This window comes from Melopsittacus undulatus, chromosome 1, assembly GCF_012275295.1.
Source record: "Melopsittacus undulatus isolate bMelUnd1 chromosome 1, bMelUnd1.mat.Z, whole genome shotgun sequence".
Lineage (NCBI taxonomy): Eukaryota > Metazoa > Chordata > Aves > Psittaciformes > Psittaculidae > Melopsittacus > Melopsittacus undulatus.
Genome location: NC_047527.1, coordinates 145,905,856 through 145,918,178, shown reverse-complemented (window position 1 = coordinate 145,918,178; position 12,323 = coordinate 145,905,856). Strand labels below are relative to the sequence as shown.

The following is a 12,323-nucleotide window of genomic DNA, read 5'->3' as shown; positions in this document are numbered from 1 at the left end:
ATATGTCAGGGTGATTAGGCTTGATTAGATGTGCTTAGAAGCAATTTGGTGTTTTCAATACAAGTGTGTTTTTTTTAGAGATTGCTGTTGGGCTGCTCATCAGCCTCCTGGGAAAAAAAGTATAGGTCAGTAAGAGAAAGCCAGAGCTAGCCAGGCAAGAAGTCAAGGATAATGCAGATGGATACACAGATTTTATTCTGTCCCTCCACAAAATTAGACCTCTCCAAAATACATAGTAAGCACCTTTTCAGTGGCCATCCCTGAAAGCAGCCTTGCCAAGCAGTAGACAGTCATTTTTCCCCCTCTGTGCTGCCTGCCCACCATTATCTCCAGCCAGGGTAAAGTCAGACTCTAAAGAAACATTTACCAAGTTTGAAAAGAGTTGTTGTCCAGTAAGTATGCCATTAATGTGTATTCAGAGGAAGGACACACAGCCTATGTGTTTAAACAAGTGACACAGCACTGTTTTCATGTAACTTAAATATTAGGCATTTAACTTTTAGTCAGTGACAGCTCTAGCATTGAATTTTTGCTTCAGCCCCTTAGCATTATCTCTCCTTTGGATACATCCGAAGAGCTGCAACATCATGGAGGTCATATGCCAACCCATTTTAACTACCAACTTGAGACAGAGGAATGATGTTGCTTATTCCAGTAGGCCTGGAAAGCAACTGTCAGCATTTAGAGCTACAGCATGAACTGCTGCAAGAAGTTTTTGAAAATCCTCTTAAACAGAAAGCAGAGATCTGCATAGAAGTTACTAGAGCTGCAGCTATCTGTGCTTAATCCTGAGAGCCAGGAACATTTCCTTGGGTTTTACTGGATATGTACATTTGTGGACACAGCTGTTCAAGCACTGAGAGAAGACTCAAAGCCTACATGCTTCAGAGCCTTCAATACAGTTAGACAATTAGCATACTAGCACCAGTGGAGAGGGAAAGTTGCTATGTGCAACTTCACCATTACACATGGTCAAGGCAATTGCATAGACAAAAAGCTGCTTTAGAAGTGTTAAGTACATTATAACATGTAGAACAGTTGGGAAACCTGACTTAAGAGATGGTTTACAATAAATAATACCTCTAAGATTACCTGCACTATTAGAAGTGCATCAAGAGATACTCAATAGAAGCCACCACACACCACTTGGAAAAAGACAAGCAACAACTTACCAAGAGTCCCATGTATACCAAGTAACAGGCTCCAGCCGTTTTAAAAACCAGAACTTGTATCCCAACGTATTTTCACTTAGTTTCCATCCTAAAGTAGCCATAGATGCCTGCTCTAACATCACTGCTCCTTTTACTGGAAGCTCTGAGGTACCTTCTCACAATTGTGATGTGTATCACCTGCTACTCTTTATATCCTTTCTCCTTGGAGCCTTCCAGGTGCAAAGCTTTGAGCTGAAAAATGTGCTCTTTAACTCTGCCTTACCCAGAAGTGGTGAGGAGCTTGTTTCTCTTACTCTTTATCTTGCTAGGTATAGAAAACTGATTATGAAAAAATAAGTAATCTGAGTATCTGTTGCTTCCGTTTTTATTTTTTCCCCTTTCTTCCAGTCAGGAGTTAATTGCAAATTCTACAGACTTCTGAGTAAATGAATTGAACTCCAGGGGTATGTATGAGTTACAACCACTGTTAAACACAGGGTGCTTTCTTCCCAACTTTATTACAAAATCTGCAATGATCTCCACACTGCTTCCATTTCACTGGAGTTTTGCCACCAACTTGAATAGGTAGCTCAGGTCCAAATTTGTTAACAGAATGGAAAGATTTACTCCAAATGTGGGATGAAGTACGAAGATGATTAGAAGCTGAGCAGTTGCTTTTCCATGGTGCCCTAGCTTGATGAGGTTATTTCCTGAACCTAAACTGTAAACAAGCAACTGTGCAAAGTTGCAGACCTGCATATGGGATGCTGGGTGCATCTCTTGGAAATCATGACAAAAGCTAACAATCTTCACTGCACTGAAGGTGATGAAATATTTTCCATGTACTTGATTGGAGCCAGGATTTTTCCACAGGCACTTTGCAGGAGTTAAAGCACACTGCACAGTAAATCCCTCTGAACACTGTTTTAGTCCCTCTCCTCCCCAGTTCTCCCTGTTCTTTTAGAATAGCTGAGTTTTAAAATGCTTTCCTAAACCTTCTTCATCTCCATTACCCTTTTAAATGAGAAACTGAATAGAAGATACCTTTCTAGCTTTCTGCTTGAGCAACACCACTGGCATCACTTTTACACTGTGTTAGTCAGAAAGCACGCTAATATGTTGTTTGCCATCAGAATTTCAAAGCACTTAACAAATATTAATTAAGTATTGCGTCTCTGTGAGGTATGTCAGTAATTAATTTCATAAGCCAACGCCATATGAAGGAGAGAACAGGGTGGATTCTCACATTACTGCATAGCCTCTTACTCGTTTACAGTTATTTTCTTCATAGGTGTCTAGACCTGAAGTAAGCTCCTTATACGGCTTTTGGAATGACCACAGTAGCAGGAACATTTGTGAAGCTGAACTGCAAGACACCTCTCATACTTCTGTTAAGTGAAATCATGTCCTCCCAAATTCTCATTGTAAAATAGAGTTAAAATAAATCAAGGCACGAAAAGAAGTTGAGACTTGAGCTCCAGCCCTGCCTTCAGTTCATCAGAATGGGTGTTCCTAAACTTCTGTTGTCCTGTTTGCTTTTCTACATGTAGTGAAGGACTTTCTGGATATTGTGGGCTTTCTTTTCCCAGACGCATTTACTCCTTCTGCCTGGAAATCACACTTAGGCAGATTTTGAGGACTTCATAAATTTGTCTGGGCTTTCTGAATGTCTGATAGCTGTAGGGAGCAGACACTTCTGTACTAGTTGCTGCATGTCTGGAAACCCTGGACATTAGCACTGTGAACATGCACTGCAGTTACAGAACCTGAAGCAGCCTAGCAGGAGCAGCACTGTGTGTGCTGTGCTGTCCAGCCATGCACAGTTAAGAGCAAAACCCTTCAGAAACAGCAGGCTTAACCTAGACATACTGTGCAGCTACTAAGACTCCACGCAGCCAGCCCCATGCTTTCATGGGGGAAGTATGCAGCTATTTGCATATAAATTATACATCACCTGTCTCCTGCTGCTGCAGCATGTGCTGCAGCTGCTGCAAATGCACATGCTTTGTTTCTACCCAGGAAATTGTCTGCAAATGTAGGGGATTCCTACCTCTCTAGTTTGTGTCCTCAAATCCATACTCTTCCAAAGCAACAATGGTAAGGATCCATATTTGTTTCACTTCTCCCTTTGATTCCCCCTTCCCTTCCAATGACAAGTGCTTTCAGTGTGCTTCCACAAGACACCCAGAGACAATCTCACAGTTTGCTACTGTCAGAAGTGAGCGGTAGCAGTCTGCAGTCCTTTGCCCTCTCAGCAGTCCATGCTCTTGATCATCCTGCTGCTTACTCTGTGCTGCTTCTGGCATGCATTAGCCACTTTGACCTATCAGCCTGGAAGAAAAGTAGCAGAAACGGGATTACTTTAACAGTGAGGTAAATCACCTGACTAAGTGACAGGTAGAAGGTAAAAGATCAGAGGAGTATCCAAACTGCTGCAAGTGCAGCTGGGAGGCTGGGAAAGTGACTGAGAGACTTGACCTCACACTTTTGCAACAGTCACTTATTAGATCAGCTCAGCTGCCTGTGAGGCAGTAGTTTGATTTCTTTCTTACACAGACGGGATCCTACTTTGCCTCTTCTCTCCCACTTGTTGTTTATAGCTAGGTCATTCAATCTGGAGGGATTCACAGTCACACCACTGCAGAATAATCATGTTTTTGAAGGGTTATCAAGGATTTTATATGCCATGGTCTTACAGGCAATTGCACATAAACTTCCTGTGATATGCTTCTGTGGCCTCAGAATAGTTGGGTTATTTGTTTTTCCTTGGTTATTCATATGTTGGAGCCTAAAAGCATTGCTATCATATTGAGAAACCTCTGTGCTTTTAAATGTGCTTACTTGGGTTCTAAGGTATCCTCAAAAAAAACCCTGTATCCCTTATCTTGCTCCTTTGAACTAGTGTCAAAATTGTACCTAAAGCTAAATACATCTTCCATATTGTGTGGAAATTGCTTTTAAATTAAACAGAAATTTGAGAAGCTTCTGTTGACTTCCTCAGAGAGTGTCAAGCACGTGAAATATCCCTCCCAAACACCTGGAGAATTAATAAAAAATATATATTTTTTTTCCCCTTACTCCACCTAGATTAGAGCTGAAAGAGCAGAAAATCAAAACATGGTGAAATTCTGATTATTCCGTCAATATTGTTTGAGAAATGATGGAACATTTCAGGGCATTAATAAAGCAGTTTAGACATCCATCTGCCACAGTGGTGGAGCACAGAAGATCAAAAGAACATTCTCATCTGCTTGACACCCACACCCAGTGTTCGTTCATTAATGGCATGCTTTTAGCGTAGGTTATAACTGTACACATTGTACAACAAAGCAACGCATGAAATACCCTATCCATAGGGAACAGAGAGAGAATTAAAAATCAGTGTAGTTGATTAAAGCATTCTCAGTGGCTGAGAGCAGCACTAACTCTGACACTGCTGTGAACCTGAAAGGGTTGGAAGAATAACTGCGCACCACCATCTTCGTTTGGTTGTGTTGTTTAGAATGAATCCCCCCTCCCCATTAAAATAATTTCTAATAAAAGGCATTCTAGCTTTCAGAAGGTGTATATTCAGAGCATACACTGTGGGTGTGTGTTGAACTACCAGTACTCTAAAATACAGGCAAATTAGAGGTTTGGGACTGCCCATCTGTTTTGGTGACAGAAAGTAGAGGTCAGTGTGTTTTAAACCAAATGTGATTCATTTTAGGTTTCAAAGAAGAAAGAGGATCCATGCTTCCATGACAGAGGAAAGAAAAAACCCATTGTGTTTGTTGTAATACTCATTCCATAGGGTCTCTAATCTAAAGACCTAAACATAAACTGGAAAGCAAAAATTATTTGCTTACTGTTTTTGCATTTTATTTTAGAAAATAAAGTTTCTCACCTCCAGTTTAGGAAAATCCCAGTTGTAACCAGGCTAACTGGGCAGATTCCAGATCAAATTCGTTCCTTGGCATGGTGACTTTGACTTAGTGGCAGAGCCCTTTCTCTCTGAGAAAGCGAAAGTGTGTTAGCCAGTTGCTTCAGAAGCACGCAGAATAATATGCCTTCAGATTGTACACAGCTAATCCTCTTTCTACTTTGCTGACTGTAACCTGCTTAGTCTTACATGCAATGTAGTCTCTGTCTTCTCATGAGCCTGATCCAAAGCCTGTTGAAGTCCATGGAAAGAGTCCAGGTTTTTTTTCAGTAGTTTTGGAGCTGACTCTATATGAACAGCTGGTCTAGCACTGAGTCTGCTAGTTGAAAGACAAGGAAAATAAGCAGCACCTAACCACATTGGACTCAGCGCTGTATTAAATATATAAATGAAAGTAATGTGAAACTTGTAAAACCAGACTGGACAAAACACTCTGAAACATGCTGCAGGGAGCCAGTCTAGTGCTAGCAGGGAATAAGTTACCTATTTAATGATGTCTTTTCCATAGCTTTTACTTTTCCACATATTCTGTAATGTAACAGTACTTTTTTTTCTTCCTTAGGCAAATAGCTGCCAGACAGCAGCACTGGAATGAGAACATATGTAGTGTTTGCTTTTATCTTACATTACAAAAGAAGTATGAATACCTTGTGTTATTCCAAGTATAAAATTACAGGTGTCAAATCATTTGGTGCTTTAAGTGCTGTGCCAGAAAAGTAATCCAGTAAAAATAGCTATGTCCTGTCAAAGCTGAGCAGTTGGTATTGTTATTACAGTTCCTTACTTGCATGGCTTCAGCAGGGTATGATGGGACAAAACAAGTGTAAGAGACCAGCAAGGAACTTGGCTGGAATTGCCCAGAGCATAGAAAGACAGGAGGATGGAAACTAAATAAACCTAAGGGCTCAAAGCGAGAATCTTCCTGGTCTGATTTGCAGTTGGTTTGAACTTCAAAAATGCTGTTAAACAAAGGCCATTCTTGAGAGATCCCAAAGAATTAAAGCAAAGGGTGATTTGATCTTGGTTCTGGATAAGTATGTGGTCAACCTTCTGTTCTAAAGAGCATACCATTTAAAAAGTAGAAAAATACTTAGCTGGAAAAGTGGAAAAATGTTTTTAATCTCTATGTTACAGGCGAGAGTGCAAAACAGGGATTAAGCTGTCTTGTCTGGGTTAGACGGTCAGTGGCTGCATTGCCTGTGGTAGAGAACTTCTAGCTGCTCTCAAGTGCTTTACAAGCAAGGCATTCCTTACCGAGCTGAATAAGCCAGGAGGAAGAAGCTTGCTCTGGACCTGAACTGAGGCAGGAGGTACAAGAACAAGACATAGCAGAACACAACACAGGTTTTTGGTACATGAGTTTCTCCTCATTAGAGCATGAAGAGCCCCATGCACTTTGTGCAGTGCCTAGAAATTAAGTTAGTGCTTTCATTGTCCATTCCACAAAAGCTGGGTCTGAAGCAAATCTATTTAGTAGATTATTTCCCTAAAAGGGGCAGAAGACTCACTGCATTTAATACTTTTTCCAGGCCTTCAGAGCTGTAGTGAAACCTGAACAGAGACAGCCTGGTTTGCTGAACTAGGGACATGCTGCTTCTGTCAGTATAGATGTTAAGAAGCTTATTAAAGGGCATAGCAGCTGACAAGTGAATCTTTAATCCCAGTCAAATCCCTTCAATTTATGACCAGTGTAAAGCAGTTCATGTGAAAAAAGAAACTTTTCATGGGTGTTTCCAGATGAGATGCATTTACTTGTATGGTGATCATCAGAAAACACTTTACATGTAATTTTCTGGATTAATTTTGGCTGCCTGAAAAAAACATTCCTAAACCCCCGAGCTTTCTTCCCCTACTTCTCAAAAACCATGGGAGTCATATTCATTATCCACACTGATATTTTAAGTAAGTGGCATGCAGGGTGTGGTGGGCCTACATAGTATGCCACTGAACAGCAGGCCAAATCCCAATGCTGAGAGGCTGCAGTTGTGTTCAGTGGTCAGAAATGACAAGGGTGTATAGTGCACCAAAGCTTCCCTGTCCTAATGGAGGTACAAGTAAGGGGTTAACAGTCACACCTGTGGATTTATGGGAAAACCTTTTATTTGGTAGCTCTTTCTTGCTTTGCAAACCACATGCTCACACTGAAAGTATCTCATGCTGCAGTAAGTCCGGTTTAGGTTCCTTTTTCAAACAGGTTTTGCTCTGCTTAATCCGTGAGAAGACTCCACCAAAACCAAGAACCAGCTATGAAGGACAATTTTATGTTTGTTTTTACTTTTTAATTTCTGAAAAAAACCCCAACACTGCAGTAGGTCTGTCAGTCAGTAGATCAAAGTCTGCATCTAGTGTACCTCGGTATGCTGTAACGTGAGCTATTTGTTCAATAGTTAGCTCTAGTTAACTAACATGACTATTCATTCTAAAATAAGCACTTTGGCAGTATTTGCTCCCAGGCAAATACTTGTTCTGCTGCAGCTCTTTCTCAGTTCAGCTGCCTCTGATCCCCTTTGCCAGTGCTGAAGTTGTTAGCCTTTGTAGTCATGAGAGTTAATTACTACTCATTTTGTTCTTTTTCTGCATGGTCAAAAGCTTTTATGTCCTTTCCATGTTTCGGGAGTGGAACGACTAGACTGTGTTAAGGGACTGTTTCTTATGCAATATATGATTAATAGATGCCAAGAAGTGGTCTGCCACATGTTTACTGGCAGGTTGGTGGCTCTGCAGCTGCACTGCTAATGACATGGTTGGGCTGGTTGAGCATAGTGCATCTGACAGTGGAGACAGGCTCCAGGGCCCAGCAGGAGATCAAGGTTAGGTAAACTGGGCCACCTGGGAAGTGGTGGCTAGATACGGCATCTGAGGACAGATGGGATGGATCTGCTGAAGATGGAGGAGGCTAGACATGTGGACAGTACAGCTACTAGCTGTGATACAGGGCAGTGAGTAAGGAGCAGAGGACAAAGTTAATAGCAGACTAAAGCAACTCATGGAGCAACCAGCTGTGTTCAGCACATGGCCCTTTGGTATTGGGCTGGATTTACTTAGCTTTGGGAGTGGTTGTGGTAGTAGGAGAGTGTCGTAGTTTAAACCAAGTCCCCCAACTCCCTGAGAGTTAGGAAGGAGAATCCAAAGAATGTAGCCCCCACGGATTGAGATAAGAACGGTTTAATTGCTAAGGCATAACACAAAACCCCTACTGCCATTTACTACTACAAATAATAATGATACAGCAAACAGCAAGTGAAAAGAATACAACACCCCACCAGCCACCGACCCATAACTCACTCCACCCTGCCCGGCCGAGCACCGCGTGCTCCCTCCTCCATTTTCCTCCAGAGCTCTACCTCCAGCTTTCTCCTTCCCAGTATGCATCCTGGGCATCACGTGCTATGGTATGGAATACCTCATTGACTAGCCTGGGTCAGGTGTCCTGTCTCTCCTTCCTCCCAGACTCCCCCTGGCTGGAAAAAACCTTGAACAAAAACACCCTCAAAACATGCTCAAACCATGACAGAGAGGAGCATATATTATTGTGTAGCTTTCATATCGCTCCAAGAAAACTAGGTTTATCTCCCAGCCCAGAAGTGGTGTTGCCAACAAAGCGGATATTCAAATACAGTGCTCCTTAGAGGTTGTGGCCTGCAGTAGCAGGAAGCTTAGCAGAGACCACATACTTTTAGCATCTCTAATCTCTGGAGTATTTAATTTGAATTATGTTGTCCCTTTTCAGCTAAAACAACCATAGCGAAAAGCCTTTCAGTGTGCTAAGTTATTCTCAAGTGCTCTTGTTTCCAAGGGTGACTTTACTGGGGGCAGCGATGCAGTCTCAGAAAAGGGTTTTTACGTGTCCCAGTTACAGATTTACTTCCCATGCTGCTGACAGCTTGATTTGTGAAAGAAAAAAGGACAAAATAGCAAAACAGAATTCAACCCACAGCCCGTGCGAAAGAGAAAAACACAGACTTGCTGTGCTACAGAGGAAGTGTCAAACACAAACATTTCTAAGGAGGAAAGCTTCTAGTCTTCATGTACATGATAAAAATCCTTTTACAGGAATAAGTCACATAACTGTAACTATTTTTAAGCTTTAAAAGTTTCCTGTTTAATACCTGTGGGATAAGTCTGTGCAGCTAGCTGACGGCCAGTTTTAACCTTGGACCATTGAAATCTATTGACCTGTGGTTTGGTACAGAGCTGGCCATTGTGGGTTTTTTTCCTGCTTTGAAATAAGGGATATCTGGGAAACCTCTAGCATCACCACCCTCCCCCCCAAAAAAAAATTCACAATTGACTCTGAATTAGACCTGTTCTACTTAGCTGCCTAGTTTACAAAGTAACCAGATATTTTGCAGTTATTTTTTCAGATGGGGTTTTTTTGCCATCTTTGCAGATAACAAAGTATTTTGCAGATAGTTTGCAAAGTAACCAGATATTGAATATGTTGCTTAATCAAGCAGATGTCAGACCTAGAAACTCACTGTGATGCTTTTATACTGAATCTCGTAGATACTAACTGGACATTAGGTGCATCTAATTGAAGAGCTGCTGTTTCATTCTAGTTTGAGACTAAGCAGCAGTTGTGGAAAGAGCAGGCTGAGCTGGAGTGTTCTGCTGTTGAACAAACAATTGTCTTTTTAAAGCAAAGTCTTACGGCAATGCACTGCAGGACTCATGATTCATAAAGCCAGACGAGTGCTGAAGGAAGCTGTGTCTTGATTTGCAGCTTATAAAACCAGGAGTTTGCTAATAAATGCATTCTTCAGAATTACAGCCCAGCACATTCTTAAAAGTGGAGTTCATGGCTTTGTCCTGAACAGCCTTCTATGATTACTACATACTGTGCTTTTATGATAGGTGAGGCAGCTTCCTCCTGGCCACTTAGTTATGTCACCATTAAATGAAATAAAAGAATTGGGATGACCCAGTCTAAAAGGGGTAAAGCAAACAACAGAGCACTGCCATTGATGGAACAAACTTGCTCTAAGCACATTCTCTAGTTAGTCTGAGTCATCAGTCTTCCAATATATTTATTCTCTTCTTCCTCCTTCATCTTTCCCTTAGCTCTATTACAAAGCAATGCTTTGACTAGAAGGTGGAGTGCACCACAGTGAGGGGAGCTCCCAAGCACAGTCAGGGTTGGGGGCTGTAAGGAGGGACTGAACCAAAGCACTGAGAAAGAAGAGCAGAGCTCATGTTGCAAGAACATGCTTGAGTTAAGTGTTGCCTCTTAAGAAGGGCTCTGGAAGGACATACCCAATCATGGGTAAGCCATGCATTAGTTTGGCAACTCCTTTGGTGCCTGTTCTACCTCCCAGCCCTGGAGTTGCCCCTGTTGCTTCCTCCTGATGCAGTCTGTGGTCTTAGGGAGTCCCAGGCTGGGAGTTCCTTTTCTTGTCAACTTTCTATCCTTAGCACTGGGATTTTCTTTTTTAAATCTGGGAAAAAAAGTATTGTCTGGTTATGAAATGGAATGAGTCAAATATACCTTTAAATCGCTTCATGAATTTCTGGCAAGATAATCTAAGGTCTGCAGGGGCGGATCAAAGTGAAGTGTGGTGAATAGTGAGCATCCTCAGTAACCAAACTGAATATGGGCACCCAAGTGGTTATATTTTAAAACTAAGTGATATAGGTGAGCAGATGTATTTTGGTAAGAATTAAGAGAGACATAAAGAAACTGATTTTCCAGAAATACTAAACAGGGAAGTGTTGCTTAGTTGTTCACAGTGCACAGTTTTTTCCTAAGATCGGCCAAATACGCAGTTTTGAGGATGTACTTCTAGCACATGCTGAGCACAGGAGTTTTCCTTCACCAATTTAATTCCCATATCAAAAGTATCATGTATGTTTTCTTCTGTTAACATATCTGTATATGCAGGTGTGTTTGTGCATGTATTTGTCCGTGTGTATCCCGTTATTAACGATGTGCATTAGCTGCAGGCATCAGGGATGAAATGGACTGTAAAATTTCTGTGCCATCTGCCCAAACAGCACACTGGCTTCAAAAAGAATACTCAGATGTTTGTAACTGCTAGACTGGATGATGATGTTGAAATCTCTGTGGGAGAGGAAAAAACTGATTTCTGAACTGGTAAACTTCTTTGAAAATCCGAAGTTTTTGCTATCTGTCTTTCAAATGCAGGATTCCAGGTTTTTTGCTTTGTTAGAACAGCAGGTAGATTGAGCAAAAGAAAGTTAATGGTCTGACAGAATGTTTTGATACATTCAGGAGAGGTTTTCTCACCCATCCATGCAAGAGAGCTGCTTCCCAGCATGGGCTGAGGCTGCAGCAAGCCCAGTTTCAGTGGCAGCAGCTTTGTCACTGGTTTTCTCTTCCACAAGAAACAGCAGCACCAGGGTCAGTGTTAGGTGGCAGATTTGTAGGTGAAAGAATACAAATTTGATTACAGTATTGGTTTTGCTGTTAGTCAAGTTCAGCCAATTGCATTTATGTTAAGTAACACCCCAAGCCTGCTGGAGCCAGTGGGAGTTTTGCCATCAGCTTCCCTAGGGGGTAGGATTTTGCTCATTGTTTAAATTAGCTGTATCTTCACAGGAGCATATGGGAGCAAAAGCAAAGCTTTTGAATCGAAGGAGTCAGTAAGCAGCCTTATGCATTTAGTCTATGACACAGGTAAAAGCTGAGACAGCAAAACCCATTTGCTAGACCTTCAACACATCTCTGTAAAACCCATGTTAGAGTCAGAGCATTCTTTTCTATTTTATTTATGGCCCTGACTGCCTGAACGAGTGCATCTGGAGCTCGGATGCCTTATGCCTGAACAGTAAATTAGTTAACTTGAAAAACTGCACACGGATCTTTGCTGTGGAAATACCAGGCTCTGTAGTTGAGGTGCTTTTGTGTGTGCATATGTTTTTTATGTTAAAAAGCTATTGAACTTTAGGCATAAACACGGTTCTCTGTCTCTTTTTTCCCCTCCCTCTTTTGTTACAGACCATGGACTAGCATTGAATAGTCAGGGAAAGCTCCCCGGAGAGATTAGGGACATGGACAGATTTTAAACAGGACCTTAATGCATGGACACGAAAGGACAAACGTTCTAGTGGGAATACTAATGCAAATGCCCTTCTTTGGGGTCAAAATGCATTAAACAGCTGCTTGCATGCTAAAGATGCTGTTAAAAATAAATACAGATGGGAAATCATAGAATTTCTAAGTAGAGATCTTGCTCAGTGTAGTAGCTAAAGAGTAGAAGGACTTCACTAGCCCCCTTTGTTATAAAGTACAC

At 41.5% G+C, this 12,323-nt stretch overlaps 2 protein-coding genes across 5 annotated transcripts in view; one reads left to right on the top strand and one right to left on the bottom strand.

Annotated features, from left to right (window-relative positions):
* The window catches only part of BLVRA (biliverdin reductase A), a 46,513-nt gene extending 41,127 nt beyond the window's left edge, over window positions 1-5,386 (bottom strand). Inside the window, exons 1-3 of one of the 2 annotated variants that reach the window (XM_031047154.2) lie at window positions 5,263-5,386; window positions 5,038-5,144; window positions 3,202-3,482 (exon numbers count right to left, since the gene is read on the bottom strand). In XM_031047154.2, the coding sequence (XP_030903014.2) occupies window positions 3,202-3,228 (27 nt within the window). In that variant the 5' untranslated portion in view covers window positions 3,229-3,482; window positions 5,038-5,144; window positions 5,263-5,386. Of the gene's footprint in view, window positions 1-3,201; window positions 3,483-5,037 lie in introns of both variants that reach the window. The other variant, XM_031047152.2, reaches the window with a different exon arrangement.
* Window positions 1-12,323, top strand: part of COA1 (cytochrome c oxidase assembly factor 1) — a 52,977-nt gene that overhangs the window by 5,429 nt on the left and 35,225 nt on the right. The gene's annotated exons all lie outside the window — the stretch shown is intronic.